The sequence below is a fragment of the Callionymus lyra genome, chromosome 4 (assembly GCF_982586985.1).
Source record: "Callionymus lyra chromosome 4, fCalLyr1.hap1.1, whole genome shotgun sequence".
NCBI lineage: Eukaryota > Metazoa > Chordata > Actinopteri > Syngnathiformes > Callionymidae > Callionymus > Callionymus lyra.
Window position 1 is genome coordinate 3,968,922 of NC_141821.1, and position 19,564 is coordinate 3,988,485.

The window sequence follows — 19,564 nt, forward strand, 5'->3', positions numbered from 1 at the left end:
GACAGGAGGTAGTCCTTGAAGGCCATCTTGTTCTGGCTCAGGGGAGTGTTGACCGGTCTTTCTCCCCGGAGGTTGTCGACCATCCAGGCAGCGTATCCCAAGCCATTCTCCACAAGCCACTTGAATGACTCGCCGCGGTACACTCCGAACTGCAGCCGGTGATGAGCCAGGACGAGGAGTCTGTCGTCGACATCACCACCACCCTGACTGACCTCGCTGACGGCGTTCTTCCTGACGATGTCGCCAGACTGGCAGACTACAGCAGATGCGCGTGCTTTATTACGAGCAGCCACTCTACGTGCCTCTTCGGAATACCCCAACACTAGGGCCCCGCTGCTGAGTCTCTTGAAGGTAGGCTTCGACCCCATTACTGAAAATATAATAGAAACAATAAGTACTAGTTATCCTGAAAAAAAAATTGAAAAAAAAAAGCATAATATTAGCTGTCAGAGACAAGGTAATAGTATACCATAACATTGGCAAGGTCCCCAGATTGTATATCACATTTAACAACATATTTGTCATAAACACTTACCTGCAATTGATACCAGGTACACCCTGATTTATGTAAACCTGTATAAACAAATGTCAAGTGCTACAGAATCGAATATATTGATGTATTTATCATTGGCAGATCTAGTAATATAAATTGACTAGGCTGAAAATGTAACTGATTAATGTTGTTTGATTTGTTCTTGTCATTGATTATGTTTTATATTGATTTATATGAATAATGATAATATATGCTTAGATACGACAATGCGGTATTTTATTGGTGAATATTTAACTGTTTTCACCAAAAAGCACCGTTAAAATAACCAAAAAAGCATTTGTACTTGTCATTGATTATGTTTTATATTGATTTATTATGAATAATGAAAATATATGCTTAGATACGACAATGCGGTATTTTATTGGTGAATATTTAACTGTTTTCACCAAAAAGCACCGTTAAAATAATCGTAAAAAGCATTTGTACATCAACTATAACACCTTGCTATCATCTGCAATGCATTAGCATTACAATGCATTAGCATTACAATGCTCGTAATATCGCTCACCAAAACAAACATTTTTTCGGGCTTAAAAATACAACCAGACATAAAATAAATGAATAGAATCATGCCACATTGTCACGAGAACATTCTTATTACACTATAGCGAATACACATACCAATGCTAAGTGAATGGAGAAATCTTTCGAGGCTCATAATAAAAAAAAAAAGACAATTAGAAGATAATTTTTACATAGGAATGTTCCAGACACTTACCGATGTACGCAGAGAAAAAATTAGAAATCCGATTGGATATACTGAAAAAGAGCGAAAATAGCCGCTTAGCATGTGAAGTAGTCTTGAAGATTCGTTGGATCCTTGAGTTAGTGAGAGACAAAGTCCGGTCCAATATAGTCTGGCAAAAAGATTTATTAAAGATGTTACACAAGACGCATAACAACGAGAGGTGTACAGAGCTCTGAGTTACGAGTGTGAAAACATGCGCATATATTCTTACAAGGTCGTTGTCTACTGTTGCACACAAGTCCTTATAAGGTAACATTCAGTTGGTGTTATGTCTGACTCCTGGGGTGGTGATGGATGGAAAACTACTGACAATTGACTTGTCACATTAGAGTGGAAAGTTACAGACAGAAGTTATTGACACGTTTCCTGAGTGTTTGGGCTTGACCTTTATTGAATAGAACACTCAGCACGTGTCACCCGAACAAATACAGGTGATAAGGTTATGCAAACAGATTGACAGAAATATAATGAGGCTTCAACTTCCCCTTTTGGCCTCTGAAGGAGGACAACAACCAAGAGATAAAAACGGAATACAAAATTGCTACAAATTTTAAAACCCTTTAAAATTATCGCCTGAGAAACATGCAAGCATAAGATACAGTGTCACCAAGCTGAATAGCGGTCTTTTAAGGACAGATAGAAGTTAATGGGGCATCCAGGTATTCAGGAACAGGGGTTTGGAAAGGGACAGATGCAGTTGATAACAGATTTAATGGGATGTCCTGATAAACGGGGGCAGTTGGTTCCACAGTAGAAAGTAACTGGTAGGCAGGAGGTTGGGCAAGGTCTCTTTTCTCTATAGCGCAGGTAATAACTCGGTTGCAAAGAGATCTGGCACAGGGGATGAAACAGCACCCACACAATACAAGGATGGCACAGAAGACAGCTATAGAGGTTAGGGCAGAGAGAACGAGTGAGCGATATTTCCCAAACATTTCACCAAATATGTCATATGTGGAGGTATCTACACCTGCATTAGCCTTGAGTTCGTTAGACATGGCATTCAACCTGGCTAGGGTGAGCGTCAATTTTCCATCCGGTGCAGTGTTATTTGGGATGAAGGTGCAACATTGTTCACCAAACATGGCACATACACCACCTTTTTCAGCCAGAAGCATGTCCACTGCCATGCGGTTCTGTACCACCATAAGGGATGTGGCGGCTAGCTGGTCATGAACCGCGGCAAAACCATCACGTGTGAAGTTAACTAAACGTTGTTGGTTGTAATAAAGGTAGTTGATGCGATCCACATTCTTATTTGGGGTGATGGGAAATATAGCTGCTACAATGGGAATGTTTTCAAATCCTGCTGAAATCTGGTCAGCCAATTTGAATTCATCTGGTACCCCACGGGGGATACCAATGGAGTCAATGTATACAGGGGTGCCAGTCAGGGCATCAGTGGATCGTTTAGTTAGGTGGTTGTGGGAGGGCCGATATTGTAATATGTCGTCTTCTGACATGCTGACGATATTGGCAGGGAAAATAAGATTCACCAGGGCACATCTTCCTCTCCACCCCAGTGGAAGTGTCTGTCGTATGATAGTTCCTCCGCAGAACCACCAAATGTCTGATCTGGCCACGAACTTAACTGATTCACTGACCGAGATGGTACGTATAGTTAGGCAGTGTATGGGAAGTATCCATCCTACAGGGGTCATGGGTCTCTCAGTGCGGTTTCTTTCAAGACAGGTGAAGTTGGACACGTACAGCCTAGAGTTGAACACAGGAGGGTCCATTCTGGTGGTCATGGGGTAAGCCGTGTCTGCTATGGTGCAATTAGGATGAAGAATGGAGTTGGTCATAACATGAAAATGGCATTCGGAATAATTGGTGTAGGAATCAAAAATGGAAAGTGTCATCGATAGCATCATGTGGGGGCCCATGCACACCAAACATGAGGCGACTTGGGCTGATTCACGGGCTGCCACCGCCGTTTCAATCCAGGCATTGAAATTGGGATTGTGTCGTCCGGTGCTGGCTACAAGGGCATCCGGAACAGTTATGTCATCAGCCTCGAATGCCGTGACTTTGTTGGGTCGTTTTGGTCCTGGGTTGTGGGGTTTGGTGTCAACTAGGGAAGGTTTGACATGCGGTGAGTTGTTGATTACAGGGGGATCTACGAAGATGATTTTTTAACAGTCCCACAGGATCTGTGCCTGATACTGATAATCCCAGGGGCAGATAAGTAACGTTACCAAAACCTTGTTCGTACGGAACGCCAGACCATGCACATGAGGGATATGTCCAGAATTCTGCTCTGGAGACAACGCGACCAATGCTGGGTGGGGGCGTCTTACAGTGCGGATCTCTGTATAGACCGTTAAGATGCAATAGGAGTGGATTAAGGGATGCACCAGTTAGGGATCCTCGGACAAGGGTAATGTTACTGTTAGCCAGGGAAGAACATTTACTCTTAGTGTTTGTCCACCCCCCTGGCTGAGTTGTCCACAGGAGGCTATTCCAGGGACAATATGTGGAGACGTCTGAGTTACTTTGGATACACATGTATGCGTCATAACCCCGATAGGCTGCCTTGTTGCCTGTGCATGGGATCACATCACATAAGTCGAATTCATAAATTTTATTAGTTCCCCTTTGGTGATAAATCAAGATCTTAGAATTATAGTATAGCAGGCATTTGTCTGATACCTTATGGTCAGGACCGAGTGTGATCTGGCGCTTGGATCGTTTGGGGACCTGTAGCGTCTGGTTGTGAATGTTAGTATCATTGTGGGAAGATACCTCTGTGACCGTAGAAAGGGTTATACCGTGCAGAACATAGTACAATAACATTGGGGTACAGACCAAAACAGAAGCAATAAATGCAGCCAAGCAACAGGAGTGTATTACATGTCGAGGAATACTGGTAGCCATGGGTAATACCAAGTGTGCAACAGCTAAAGAGTGCAAAATGAAACAGCGGATTCAAGGAGGTCTTGCACCTTTTCTTGATCCTAATATAATATTCAATGTTTTGTGTGGGCAAAAACCTGCGGCAATTGTTGATGCAGGGAAAATTCCTCACACGACTCTTGGTGCCATGCCAAGCAGTCAGACGTTAGACAGTGATGACGGGGGTGATAAAGGATTGTCCAGGTTGACGGGGACGACGTTGGTGGGGGGCAGGGTTGTAGATGGGGTGTGGGCGTTGACGTTGAGGAGGGGTTTGTCACAGCTCTCGGGGTCAGCTGCACACTGCGTCAGGTGGAACCAGGTATCTCCTTTGCCTTCCAGCCGGAGGGCGTGAGACGTCCTTTCCAGTACGCGATGAGGACCAGTCCAACGTGGTTCCGTCCACTTTTGCTTGAGCACCTTCAGGTAGACACACGGGGTAGACAACTGTACAGTTGAGACAAATGGCGTGTGTGTTGGCTTACCCCTTAGGTTTGATATTGGTAATGGAGCGTGGGGTCCTGGAAAACAGCGACCTGTGTGGAGTTCGAATGGAGAGTAGCCCGTCCGGGTATTAACAGACATTCTAACACTTATCAGTGCCATTGGTAGTGCCGCGAGCCAGTTGACTCCGGTACTTATCATGACTCGGTTGAGGTTGTCCTTCAATGTCCTGTTCATTCTCTCCACCTGTGCCTTTGACTGGGGGTGGTAAACAGAACCAAACTTGTGTCTGAGGCCCAATTGGCGCTCCACCTGTTGTAAGTGGGTGTTCTTGAAATGCGTGCCATTGTCACTTTTCAGACAATGGGGAAAACCATGAGTTGGAATGTAATGGTTAACCAAATGTTTAGAGACGCTTTTTGCATCTTCTTTCCGGCAAGGATATGCTTCTGGCCATCCTGAGTAGGCGTCCACCATCACCAACAGGTACCTGTATCCAGAAACTGGGACCAACATGTCAGTATAGTCGATAACAACCATTTGTCCTGGAAAGAAAACTGAGGGGTGTGTTAGTCCTGGTAATGGTTTGAGAGTAGGCCTAATTGCACCTTGATTGCAAACATTACATGAGATTAGTGCTTGTTTCACCATTTGGTTTTTAAATGGATGCCACCAATTGTCCAATCTTCGAATTGTTTCTTCTCTGCCTACATGTGTAGGACCATGTGCCTCAAGGATTAGAGATTTCAGATAGGCTACTGGTGCAGCCGGGCGTCCCCTTTTACACCAGACACCTTCTTCTGTTTTCCCTGAGCCTTGATTTATCCACATGGAAATCTCTTCAGGTGATGCTTGAGATTGAATGTGAAGAATTTTTGACCAGGATGACTGCTCATCCATTTCTTCAGCTGGAACCACCATCATTTGCCCTTGTGGCTGATAACCCGTGGTTTGTTTTGCCAATGCATCTGCCGCGCGATTACCTTTTGATATTTTGTCAAGTCCGATTGAATGTCCTTTGCATTTGACTACAGCTACTTTTGACGGGAGCATAAGTGCCGCATACAATTTCATTTCGTCTTCACTGTTTTTAACAGGAGTTCCTGAGGCAGTCATGTATCCAGTCCTGGACCATTCTGCCAATCCAAAATGTACCGCTGTAACTGCGTACGCTGAGTCTGTGAAAATATTTACATCTTGTCCTACAGATTCTTCTAGAGCTCTTGTGAGCGCCATTATTTCTGCTCTTTGTGCTAACTTGTTTGTCTTTGTCTGCGCACATGTGTGGGGTCCCAACATTCATCCCATCAGCCATGTTCACGCCATCGTGTATATATACAAGGTTTGGTGCAGCAAGAACCTTTTCCAGCTTCTGCTGTCTTCCCGCTGTCATTGTGAAAAGGTTACTCGTGACATATTGTAAAACACTATGTGATGTCATTATGATGACTGAGTGCTTTAACGTTATGTGAGATGTTTTCAGTAAAATTTTAGCAAGTGCTGATGCATACCTGGCGCAAAGTGGACTTTTCTTCTCATAGGCATCTAAAAGGACTGAGCAATACATGTTGACAAACCTATCACCTGTGTTCCCCTTTTTCTGAAATAACACAGCCGAAACGGATGTGTCTTTTTCGGAAACATCCAAATAGAATGGTTTGGTGTAGTCTGGAATCTGCATATCAGCGGCTTCCGCCATGGTTTGTTTGAGGACAATGAATGAGGACTCAGCCACTTCGGACCAATCCAGTGAGGCTGTAAGATTACGCATACCACATTTGTTCACCATCTGGCGAAGTGGGGCTACCATGTCAGATAAATCTGGGATGAAATTACGAGAGTAATTTGCCAAGCCAAGAAATTGTAGCATTTCTCGGACAGTCGTTGGTTTGGGATGATGTAAAATGGTAGCACGGTGTGAAGAACTGACACCCGTGCCATTGGCTGAAATCAATCGTCCAAGAAACGACACCATGGGTCTGCAAACCTGCAACTTAGACCTGGACACTTTGAATCCACAGGAGTACAAGTGTCGTAAAAGGACATCTGTGGCTTCAAGACAGCCTTGTTCCGTGGGGGACGCCAGTAGTAAGTCATCAACGTACTGGACGAGTGTGGTGTCAGGGGGAAGGACACAATCAGAGAGCAAGTCTCTCAGGGTGGCATTGAAAATGCCGGGAGACAACACAAAGCCTTGTGGTAGTCTAGTGTAGGTGTACTTCTTTCCCTCAAATGTAAAAGTAAACATGTCACGCAGATGAGGAGCAACAGGTAAACAGAAAAAAGCATTTGCAAGATCAATGCATGTGAAATACCTGAGTTCTGGTGATAGCGTAGAGAGTGCTGCATGTGGGTTGGGTACTGGTAGAACGGGAGTCAAAACTTTTTCATTAATCAAACGGAGGTCATGTACCATCCGGTACTTCCCTGTACCCTTTTTCTCCACAGGGAGGATCGGGGTGTTCCATTTGGAGCTAAGTGATGTCTGCAACACGCCTGTTTGTAGAAGGCCGTTAATGGTCTCCGCAATGCCCTGTCTACCCTCTGGAGACGTGGGATATTGGGATCTATAAACAAGACCTTGAGAAATATTAAAGGTAATAGGAGTCACTGAGGTACAGAGTCCTACATCCGTAGGAGAATTAGACCACAATCCTGAAGGGAGTTGGTCTAACATTTTAGCTGCAAAATCAGAATCCATATGTTCTCTGCCATGACATCTGCTGATCAGGGTGTGTTGGAGTGTGGCATGTACTGGATCAGTATGCAATGTGATACAATAAGTCTGAGTGGAAGAAGAAAATGACAAATCCTCATGAAATGTGGGTGACCAGTCTGAGGCCATAATGGCCCGTTTAGTCATGGGGCCCAGTTCTTTAGCGGTACATCCTGCAGCTAAAGCTAATGTGATGTGTGGTGAGGTCGGAGTCACAGAGGGGTCAGTGGGTGTTGACATCATGTACCACTGCAATTGAGAGGCAGTGAGTTCAGTGTTCAGTGCTATGCCTTCAGGGCCCGCAAAAAGACATGGGTTTGACAAATACCATTCATTGCCTTCAACCTGGTGAAATCTGTCTTCATAGACAGTGTCACCCATCCGGTCATAATAGAGGGTACAATGTGGCGGGTCGACAGGAGGGAGGTAAGGACGAAGAGCACGACACCATGGCAACCACGTTTCCACTTCTGAGTTAAGTGCAGACCATGTAGGTGACTCAATGTTCATCAATGCCCAGTAGATGTCAGCCGTAGCTGAAACAGGGGTCTCAATATCTTGCTCCATCAATGGAAACATGTGTTCGTCCGATGCTGAGGAGAAAATGACTTCTCCATTTGGAAAAAACAGTTGCAGGCCTTCCGTGGAGCAGTGTATAACAGTAGCCAGTCTTATGAGCAGATCCCTGCCCAATAGATTAATAGGACACGTTGGAGCATAGACGAACGAGTGTTGATGACTCTGGAACACTGAAACAACGGCAGGCGCGGTGAAAGGCAGGTTTTGGGTCTGCCCTGAGAAGCCAGTTAGTGGAATAGTTCGTGGGGATAACGTCATTGTGGGGGTCAGGCTGTTGATAGTGGAGTGTCGAGCACCAGTATCCACCATGAAAGGAATAGCCACACCTTGAACATCCACCAGTAGGAGAGGATCCTGCAGTCCTCCCCCTTCAGCTTCTGGGGCCCATCATTGAGGATACTGACCCTGTGGAGGGGCCAGATGCTGGTTATGATGTCGATAACCAGAAGGGCCGGAGCCTGGTGGACCACCTCGGCCACGTCCCCCTCTTCTGGGACCAGACTGTCTTGGAGCCTTTTCGGGACATGAGGTGGACAAATGACCGTATCCTTCACAATACCATCACTGCACGTCACTCAAGCCGTGAGACACGTAGGGACCTTCAGCCGAACTCCTCGAGTAACCTCCCCTCTGTCTGGGTGTATAGCCGCGATTAGGTCGGGGCTGATATTGGGGTGGATGCTGTCCCATAAACATGGGATACATCCCGGCGGTGGAATGCCAATCAGTAGGGCCTGAGTAGGGAATGGTTTGGGGAAACGGGGGTGGGTCTGGCATTACGGGGGCCTGAATCGGGGCCTGTACCTGGGGTTTGGTAATCTTCTTAGCCTGGTTGTAATCTTGTTTAGCCCTTTGCACCTGTAAGTTAAGTTATTCTGTTTCTAGTGCTTTAATTTTAACATCATCACCCCAGGCTTTATCATCCTGTCTTTGCAGCAGATATTTCACATGATAACACCATTTTGTATGATCAGCAGTTGCCAAGTCAGGATTATCGCTCACGAGCGTGCGTATAGCCGGGGGCAAACCTCTGGACACCGCCGCTCTGAAGAGAGAGCTGGGCATAGGAATCTGGGCCGGGCTTTCACCAGTTTTGTTTACAAAATCGTCTTCTGCTCTAGCCATAAAGGTAGAAGGATCTTCAACGGGTCCTGGGGTGTATACCAGTTCAGAGAACAACATGGAAGGAGCTGGAAACAATTCCCTGATCACAATTGCCAATTCCCTACCCTGTTGCTGAGAGATAGGCGTGGCGGGATCAGAATTCAGCCATGGACATCTCAGCCATATGGGCCGTGCTTGAACGGGAGAGCTCGTTCCAGCGACAAGTGCTTTCATATCACCCGCTGATAGAAGCAAACCGGCAGTCAGAGTAGTACATTTAGATAACCACGCAGCACCACCAGCTGAAAGTTGAGGCATCTGGCTAGCAAGTGCTTGAATATCAGAAATAGAAAAGGGTTTGTACTGGGGAGCCACACCTCCTCCAGGGGCATTTTTAAAGAGTACCGGCGCCTGTAGATTACTTGGATGGCCTCGTGTATGAGTCGCACCTGTTCTTTGGCCATCTCTACCTGTCAGCCTCTCAGTCCCCTCTACCTCCCCTGCCTCTTCCTCTCGGCAAGACGGATTTAGCTCCCTGTATGACTCTCCTCCGACCGCCCCCTCCTCAGCCCTCTCTTCAGCCTTTTTCGCCAAGTGATTCAGAAAAATTCTTTCTGCCTCTCTTCTTATTTTCTGTTCCACATTCTCCTCATCCTCTCTTTTCCTGCCTTGCTGCTTCCTTTTCTGTATATCCGCTAGGCGGCCTCTCCAGTACTCGACATCTTCTTTCATCTGCCGCCCCTTTTTTCCCGTTAAAGTAAAGTTTGAAAATGTATTTGCTGTATCAAAAGACACTTCTGTCATCTCGCGGTCATTTATTATTCCTTTATCCCACATATCTGCTACATCCTCTACAGCATATGTGTCAAACTCAAGGCCCGCGGGCCAAATGTGGCCCGCCATGTGATTTTATGTGGCCCGCCTGCCTTACCTTGACCAACAAGGAAAAAAATAAAAAATAAAAAAAAATAAAAACTTGTCCGACAAACCAATCCAACAACAGACAAAATGGTTTTCCTTATTGTATTCGCGCTGCTTGCGTTCCCTTCTCTGACTCTGCCTCGGTCAGGTTTTCACAAGCGCAGGCACACACGCACGCACGCAATCTACGGCGCAGCAGCGCTGTGGCGGTGCGCTGCAGGCGGGTCGGGTTCTCATTGCCCAGCCTGCAAAGCGGGGGGCGATGGGCCATACAGTCTGTCGGTCAGTCTGTCTGTCTGGCTCGAATCAACAACATCAGCCCACCAGAGATTGTCATCCACGCTACGTGTTTGCATTATAGCGCCGCTGCTTTGGGAAAACCGGCCGCGAGCCTTTGATGTGAGCAGCGCGCGCTCTCATCGCGGCACACACACACACACGCACACACACACGCACACACACACACACGCAGAGTCCCTGGCCTGTCAATCGCTCCCTGTCACATGACCGATTTCAGCAAGAAAAAGTGTCGCACAAGTTGCTGCTGGCTTGTAAAGAAACCTACATTTACCCACAATGCATGCCTACCGGTATTATTTTTCCCACGATTTAGGCATCCGCCACTAGGCTGCAGCGTCATCAAATCAATGCGAACAGGTGGAATTGAAAAATATAAATACATACTAGCAAAATGTCCAAGAGGAGAAAGGTTGATAAGGAGGGAAGGCTATTTCAAGAAAGGTGGGAAGGCGAATATATGTTTGTGCTGCAAGGAGAAAGGCCTGTATGTCTTTTATGTTATGAGGCAGTGTCGGTTGTCAAAGAATACAATTTACGCCGGCATTTTGACACCAAACATGGAGCTAAGTATGCCACATTTACTCATGAAGAAAAAAAAAAATTGCAGAAGAATTAAAAGGAAAACTGCAAGCACAGCAAAATGTTTTCACGAAAGCCACAGCTTAAAATAATGCAGCAGTGAAAGCTAGCTTTATTGTGGCTGAACACATCGCCCAATGTTCAAAGCCTTTTTCAGAGGGAGAGTTTTTGAAGCGGTGCATGGTGAAAGTGTGTGAGCAAGTGTGTCCCGACCAGGTACAGGCTTTTAAAAATGTCAGTTTATCAAGAAACACCATCGCGGACCGAGTTAAGGTAATAGCAGGAAATCTTTCAACACAGCTGGCCGACGAGACACGCAGCTACATAGCTTTTTCATTAGCTGTTGATGAAAGCACAGATATCACGGATACAGCGCAGTTATCAATTTTTATCAGAGGCGTGAAGTCGGACCTCACTGTCACTGAGGAGCTGTTGGATGTGGCTGCTTTGCATGGGACCACAACAGGACAGGACATTTTTGATGCGGTGGAGAAGTCCATGAGTAAAAATGTATTGCCCTGGGAAAAGTTGGTGGGATTAACTACAGACGGTGCACCCGCAATGTGTGGAGGAAACAGGGGCTTAGTTGGAATAATGAAGGGGAAAATGCAAGAAATTAACTGTCACACACCTCTGATTACATATCATTGCATTATCCATCAAGAAGCTTTGTGTGGGAAGGTGCTGGGGATGGATGGCATAGTGACCACGGTCATGAAAACAGTGAACTTCATTCGCGCTCGTGGCCTGAATCATCGTCAGTTCCAGCTGTTTTTGCAGGAGATGGACTCGGAGCATGGAGATGTGCCGTACCATACAGAAGTTCGGTGGCTGAGTAGGAGCAAAGTCCTCAAAAGATTTTTTGAGCTCAGGGAAGAAATTGCTGTTTTCATGCAGCGTAAAGGAAAACCCTTGCCTGAACTGTCAGATGATCAGTGGCTGTGTGACTTTGCTATGTTGTGTGACATAACCCAGCATCTCGCCGAACTGAATCAGAAGCTGCAGGGACGCAAACAAGTCATCACAAAGATGTCCGACACGATCACGGCTTTCCAGCGTAAACTGGACCTATGGATGTGCCAAGTGAAACACAATGATCTTGGTAACTTTCCTGTTAGTCAGAGCATCTCGGGCTCATTTCCCCACACTTTTTCATGTGCTGAGTTGGCCTCCAAACTGAGCCTGATAAGGAATGAGTTTGATCGGCGCTTCTCTGACTTACGAGCACAGCACACTGGCTTTGCCCTCTTTACCAGTCCTTTCACCACTGACATCGGCACTGCACCCCGGCACCTTCAGATGGAGTTGATTGATCTGCAAAGCGACAGTGGCCTGAAAGCAAAGTTCCAGGATGCTGCAATCCAGGACTTTTACCGTCTGCTGCCCCCTGCTTTGATGCCACAGCTTCGACTTCATGCTGCCCGTGTTCTTTCAATGTTTGGGAGCACCTACCTGTGCGAACAGTTGTTTTCAATAATGAATGTAAACAAAAACAAGCACAGATCTCGCATCACTGATGACAACCTCCATTCTGTTCTACGGATTGCCTCAGCACAGGACCTAAAATCAGACATTGACACACTGGTAACGGGAACACGGTGTCAGACATCTGGTCAGAAGACATAGGTAAGCATTTTTAAAAACCCAATTAGAATATAATAAAATGTAATGTAACCAAGAAGAAGAATAGTTAAACTGTGTGAAATTTAATGATTGTGCTTGTTATTTTCAGACCATGACCAATGGATGGTGGAGAGGGGATCCACTTGTTCAGGATCTACTCATCCACAAGAATTGAATTGTTCTTGTTCTTGTTCTTGTTATAAAGACTCACCAATCTGATTTTCCTGCAATTGATTTATTTTGTCTCTGCTTGAGGTGACAAGTGTGATGATACATGTGCATCAACAGGAAAAGTTGCTTGTCAGACTGTTTCAACTTGTTAGTCTTGAGCTGTATGTTTTGACTTATTTTTATGTGTAGCAATGTATTTAGTGCACCACATGCAAGGCTGTGTGCAGCCATTTTTATTTTATTGTAAAATGCTACATCACATATGTTGTTAGCAGCTCACAATTGTTGGTTTTACAGTAGTTATGCCCCCTCTCAAGTAATACATTCAAAGTCATTTAACATTAAGGAGTAGTTACATTTAGTTTACATTAGCTTACATTTAGTTACATTTATAAGTTACATCTGGCCCTTTGAGGGCAGCCATTATGATGATGCGGCCCCTGGTGAAAACCAGTTTGACACCCCTGCTCTACAGTAAGAAAGTCGGGACAACTTATTCCTCCTCCCATCTTTGGTTTACTTTTGTCAATGGTCAGTTGAACTGATTGGCCCTCATCTCCCTCAAAATCTCCCGCAACAACTCCTCTTGTTATATTAAATACCGGCATTTGTATTGATAATGGGTGTGGTGGTGGAGAAGCAGTATGAGATTTGAATGGATTGTTGGATGAATATGGTGGAGGTGTGTCAGTCTGGTGTGAATCCGGTAATCGTAATTCCTCTGACAGTACACATTTTGACCAATCAATCCAATCTGTGGAAAGATTAAATTCTTTCTGTAATTTACTTGACATTTTAATTTAGGTTTATTTCCTTATTAAAATTTGAATCGTTTTTTTTTATTTTTTTTAGTTAATCTAGTTATCAGTAAGACCAGTATTCCTGGACTGCGTCCTAGTTCCTATATATTTTTACAAGAATACAATGTTTTAACACCCCCTTATCAATGTTGTCCCCCGAACACGACGGCATTCAACACGAGAATGTGGGACCAGTTAACTCTTCCTCCGAACACGACGGAATTCAACACGAGAATTGCGGAACAAGCCAACACCTCTATTCTTCTATTCAATTTATAACAACTATTCACCTCGAGGATTTTTCTAAAAAATTTGAAACCCTGCCACAACAATGCCTGTATTGCTTATCCCATACAACAATACAGTATTCTTTCTACTCTAACACGAGGACGTAGTATTCCCAAGAAACACAAGAAATTTTCACAACTTATTCCAACGCGAGGAAAAAACTCTTCATCATATACATCCAATATCTTAACACATTTTGACAAACTTTGGAAATAGGAAAACCTTTACCCACCCAGAGAGAGGTAAAGACTCGTTTTACACCTCCGAACCCTCTCTCTCAAAGGATCCTGTTCGTGACGCCAATTTGAAGTAGTCTTGAAGATTCGTTGGATCCTTGAGTTAGTGAGAGACAAAGTCCGGTCCAATATAGTCTGGCAAAAAGATTTATTAAAGATGTTACACAAGACGCATAACAACGAGAGGTGTACAGAGCTCTGAGTTACGAGTGTGAAAACATGCGCATATATTCTTACAAGGTCGTTGTCTACTGTTGCACACAAGTCCTTATAAGGTAACATTCAGTTGGTGTTATGTCTGACTCCTGGGGTGGTGATGGATGGAAAACTACTGACAATTGACTTGTCACATTAGAGTGGAAAGTTACAGACAGAAGTTATTGACACGTTTCCTGAGTGTTCGGGCTTGACCTTTATTGAATAGAACACTCAGCACGTGTCACCCGAACAAATACAGGTGATAAGGTTATGCAAACAGATTGACAGAAATATAATGAGGCTTCACATGTACAGTGCCTTGCGAAAGTATTCGGCCCCCTTGAACCTTTCAACATTTCGCCACATTTCAGGCTTCAAACATAAAGATATAAAATTTTAATTTTTTTGTCATGAATCAACAACAAGTGGGACACAATCGTGAAGTGGAACGAAATTTATTGGATAATTTAAACTGATGATGATAAATAGAATGCACCTGTGTGTAATCAAGTCTCCGTATAAATGCACCTGCTCTTTGATAGTCTCAGGGTTCTGTTTAAAGCGCAGAGAGAACCATGAAGACAAAGGAACACACCAGGCAGGTCCGAGATACTGTTGTGGAGAAGTTTAAAGCCGGATTTGGATACAAAAAGATTTCCCAAGCTTTAAACATCTCAAGGAGCACTGTGCAAGCAATTATATTGAAATGGAAGGAGTATCAGACCACTGCAAATCTACCAAGACCCGGCCGTCCCTCCAAACTTTAATCTCAAACAAGGAGAAGACTGATCAGAGATGCAGCCAAGAGGCCCATGATCACTCTGGATGAACTGCAGATAACTACAGCTGAGGTGGGAGAGTCTGTCCATAGGACAACAATCAGTCGTGCACTGCACAAATCTGGCCTTTATGGAAGAGTGGCAAGAAGAAAGCCATTTCTCAAAGATATCCATAAAAAGTCTCGTTTAAAGTTTGCCACAAGCCACCTGGGAGACACACCAAACATGTGGATGAAGGTGCTCTGGTCAGATGAAACCAAAATCGAACTTTTTGGCCACAATGCAAAACGATATGTTTGGCGTAAAAGCAACACAGCTCATCACCCTGAACACACCATCCCCACTGTCAAACATGGTGGTGGCAGCATCATGGTTTGGGCCTGCTTTTCTTCAGCAGGGACAGGGAAGATGGCTAAAATTGATGGGAAGATGGATGGAGCCAAATACAGGACCATTCTGGAAGAAAACCTGTTGGAGTCTGCAAAAGACCTGAGACTGTGACGGAGATTTATCTTCCAACAGGACAATGATCCAAAACATAAAGCCAAATCTACAATGGAATGGTTCACAAATAGACGTATCCAGGTGTTAGAATGGCCAAGTCAAAGTCCAGACCTGAATCCAATCGAGAATCTGTGGAAAGAGCTGAAGACTGCTGTTCACAAACGCTCTCCATCCAACCTCACTGAGCTCGAGCTGTTTTGCAAGGAAGAATGGGCAAGAATTCCAGTCTCTCGATGTGCAAAACTGATAGAGACATACCCCAAGCGACTTGCAGCTGTAATTACAGCAAAATGTGGCGCTACAAAGTATTAGCGCAAGGGGGCCGAATAATATTGCACGCCCCACTTTTCAGTTTTTTATTTGTTAAAAAAGTTTAAATTATCCAATAAATTTCGTTCCACTTCACGATTGTGTCCCACTTGTTGTTGATTCATGACAAAAAATTAAAATTTTATATCTTTATGTTTGAAGCCTGAAATGTTGAAAGGTTCAAGGGGGCCGAATACTTTCGCAAGGCACTGTATGTAGTGAAACAAGATTGCCGATCTCAGATTTGGAACGAGGGAGAGCCGTGATTGGTCAACATTTGGCTAGCTCTGGGACAATTTGGAACAATTTGGAAAACATTGGGAACGAGGTAGAGAGGTGATTGGTCAACATGTGGAACGAATGTGGAACATTAACAGAGAAGATCAGGCGCCACTGAGCGCAAGGATGACACGCAAATTCGTGAAGCATTCCTTAATTTTTCATTTCGATCAGTGTGCGGCCCAGGGGATAGCACGAAAAGAGGGCAGGGCAGGAGTCTATAGGTCGGAGGGGTAAGTCTGAAAGATCCTCGGGCTGGGTTTTGAGTAAAAGTGAGCTTGTAAGCTTGGGGCCAGGAGAAGATAGGCAGTGACTAGCCATTACTGCCCACACGCCAACGAGACCCAAGCACCTGAAGGCATGATGCCGCACGAAAATGCTTTGGGTTTGAGTGTGTGGAGGAAAATCCTCAAAAGGAGCAGTGGTGCAGTTACCACAGGAGCTCCACACACACCGACGAGACGTGCAGGAGGAGAACAAACAGAGATGGCGCAAAACAGACAGCGGAGAAGCAGCGATATGACGAGGATGAACAAACATTTGCTTTTACCGCGACTACAGCAACCATACGAAGGAATGGGCTGATGGTGGACTGTGGAGCTACGTCACACATCATAACGGACAAGGACAAGTTTACTCGCTTTGATGCGTCGTTTGACCCGGTCAAACACTACATGGAGCTTGCTGATGGAAGACGGAGGAACAGGGTGGCGCTCAAGCGAGGTGACGCAGAGGTGATGATACAGGACTCCAAGGGAAAGTCGGTCACAACCACACTGCAGAGAGCCTTACACATCCCAACGTACCCCCAGAGCATCTTCTCCGTGAAGGCAGCAACAGGTAACGGAGCCAAATTGACATTTGCAGAGGGACAAAATGAACTTGTTGCTAAAGATGGTACATCTTTTCCTCTAGAGGAACACGAAAGATTGTTCTACTTGAAAACACACGAGGTCATCCGGGGGAAAACGTACAATGACAGGGTAAACTTAACCTGTGATGTCAAAACATGGCATACGATATTGGGCCATTGCAATGTAAATGATATATTGAAATTGCCTGATGTGGTGGTGGGCATGCAGATCACAGACAGCAACAGTAAAATAGACTGTAACACATGCACTGAAGGAAAATTTACAAATAACAGAAACAGAACGGCAGATGTGAAAGCTAGTCAGCCCCTTGAATTAGTACATACAGATTTAGCAGGTCCCATTGAACCAACCGGTCTAGACGGGCATAAATATGCAATTTCATTTACAGATGACTTTTCCGGGGCAATATCTGTTTACTTTCTTAAAAATAAGAGTGATGCCGCATTAGCAACTAAAAGGTTCTTGGCAGATTGTCCTCCGTATGGGACTGTAAAATGTATAAGATCGGACAATGGAACAGAATATACAGGGAATGCTTTCCAGTCACTTCTGAGAGACAAAGGCATTAGACATGAAACATCGTGTCCATATTCTCCCCATCAAAATGGTACAGCTGAGAGACAATGGAGAACTTTATTTGACATGGCCAGGTGTCAACTGTTGGAAAAAGGGTTACCTAAAAGATTGTGGCCTTATGCTGTACAAAATGCTGCTCACATTCGAAACAGGTGTTACAGTGACAGGACCAAAAACACTCCCTACTTCATGTTGACAGGAAAAAGGCCGGACCTATCCAAAATGTGGGTGTTTGGATCAGGATGCTATACATACAAACACAACCACAAGAAACTTGACTCCAGATGTGGAAAAGGCATATATGTTGGGCACAGTAAAAACAGCCCAGCATATTTGGTTTATGATCCAGACAAAGAACGAGTGTCAAATCATAGATTGGTGAAATTCATCACAAAGAAAAATGCGGAGCAACTAACACAAACAAATGAATCAGATTATGATTATCAGGATTATGGAAAGGAACATCATAAAATTAAAGAGGGTCCAGAAATGGAGTTAAAGAATCAAAATGAAGAAAATGAAGGGGAAGAGAGTGTGATGTCAGAACCGTCACACAGTGACAGCACTCGCTACCCAAGGAGAGAGAGAAGACCCCCGAAATACCTTAAAGATTATATAACTTATATAACAGATGAAAGAGATGAGGATTTGATAAATATAAGCGTAGACTATTGTTACAGGACCGTATGTGGAGTACCGCAAACTTTCAGTGAAGCACAGATGTCACCTGAGGCACCAAAATGGGAGCATGCAATGAGGGAGGAGATTTGCTCACTCAAAGAAAATGATACACCTTTACCGGAAGGCAAAACTGCAGTTGGGGGAAAATGGGTTTATGCTCTTAAAGAATCTGCAGAAAAAGGAAACATTTTCAAAGCCAGATATGTAGCCAAGGGATACAGCCAAACAAAGGGAATAGATTATCAGGAAACCTTCGCTCCAACGGCCAATATCTCTTCAGTGCGTGCCCTTATGCAAATAGCGGTTCAAAATGAATACATTGTCCATCAAATGGACGTGAAAACGGCATACTTGCATGCTCCAATAGAAGAAGAGATTTACATAGAACAACCAGAAGGTTTTGAGGAGACTTCAGAGACTGGACAGAAGCTAATGTACAAATTAAAGAAGTCGCTCTATGGTCTTAAACAATCAGGGAGAAACTGGTACCAACTTTTAAATGACCACCTCGAGCAAAATGACTTTATAAGAAATCTGTCTGACCATTGTGTATACAGAAAGCAGAGCGGGAATGTCACTATCATTGTAATCATCTGGGTGGATGATCTCATCATTGCTGCCAGCGATGATGAGTCATTAAACAAGTTCAAGGAAACCATGAAATGTAGATTTAAAATGAAAGATCTGGGGAAATTATTCTACTTTTTGGGTATACAATTTACACAAGATAGACATGAAATCAAAATGCACCAGAAAAGCTACATCACAAAAATACTAGAAAGATTTGGGATGTCAGAGTGTAAACCAAGACGCACTCCAAGTGAACAAAAAATAGAAAATGCCACGACTGAAAATGATGAAATTACAAATAACAAAGAATATAGAGAAATTGTTGGTAGCCTGATCTATGCCATGACTTGCACCAGACCAGACATAAGCTGGATTGTGAGCAAGCTGTCACGGACAGTAGCCAATCCAAAGGAAGAACACTTGACTGCAGCAAAGCATGTGTTAAGATACCTAAAGGGTACTTCTGATTTTGAGTTAAGTTTCAGGAAGAGTGAGGAGGATTTACATCTTATAGCATTCAGTGACTCAGACTGGGCATCTTCAACAGAAGATAGGCGGAGCACGACAAGATATTGCTTCAGCCTTACAGAACAAGGCCCAGCAATCTCCTGGAAAACCAGGAAACAACCCACAGTGGCTCTGTCCACTTGTGAAGCAGAGTATGTTGCTTTGGCTACCACTACTCAGGAAAGTAGGTATCTGACACAACTGTTAAGTGGCATGGATGGAAGATTGTACAGTTTCACAAAGATCTTTGGAGACAATCAAGGATCAATTGCACTGAGCAAAAATCCAGTGAATAGACAAAGATCCAAACATATTGACGTGAAATATCA

The 19,564-nt window shown here is 44.4% G+C and overlaps 1 protein-coding gene, 1 non-coding gene and 1 pseudogene across 2 annotated transcripts; 2 read left to right on the forward strand and 1 right to left on the reverse strand.

The window, feature by feature from the left end:
- Positions 1 to 5,752: 5,752 nt before the first annotated feature.
- On the reverse strand, positions 5,753 to 9,503 carry LOC148081065 (uncharacterized). The gene is made up of 8 exons (XM_087788346.1): positions 9,404 to 9,503; positions 9,165 to 9,233; positions 8,964 to 9,086; positions 8,501 to 8,669; positions 8,262 to 8,448; positions 8,084 to 8,150; positions 5,899 to 7,949; positions 5,753 to 5,776 (listed from the first exon to the last, which is right to left on the reverse strand). The coding sequence occupies exons 1-8, from the start codon at positions 9,501 to 9,503 to the stop codon at positions 5,753 to 5,755; spliced, it is 2,790 nt and encodes a 929-aa protein (XP_087644472.1).
- Positions 9,504 to 10,006: 503 nt separating this feature from the next.
- LOC148081066 (general transcription factor II-I repeat domain-containing protein 2 pseudogene) lies at positions 10,007 to 12,673 on the forward strand (annotated as a pseudogene).
- Positions 12,674 to 16,083: 3,410 nt separating this feature from the next.
- On the forward strand, positions 16,084 to 16,187 carry LOC148081067 (U6 spliceosomal RNA). Its single transcript, XR_015711250.1, has one exon. It is a non-coding gene; the product is annotated as a U6 spliceosomal RNA (small nuclear RNA).
- Positions 16,188 to 19,564: the final 3,377 nt, after the last annotated feature.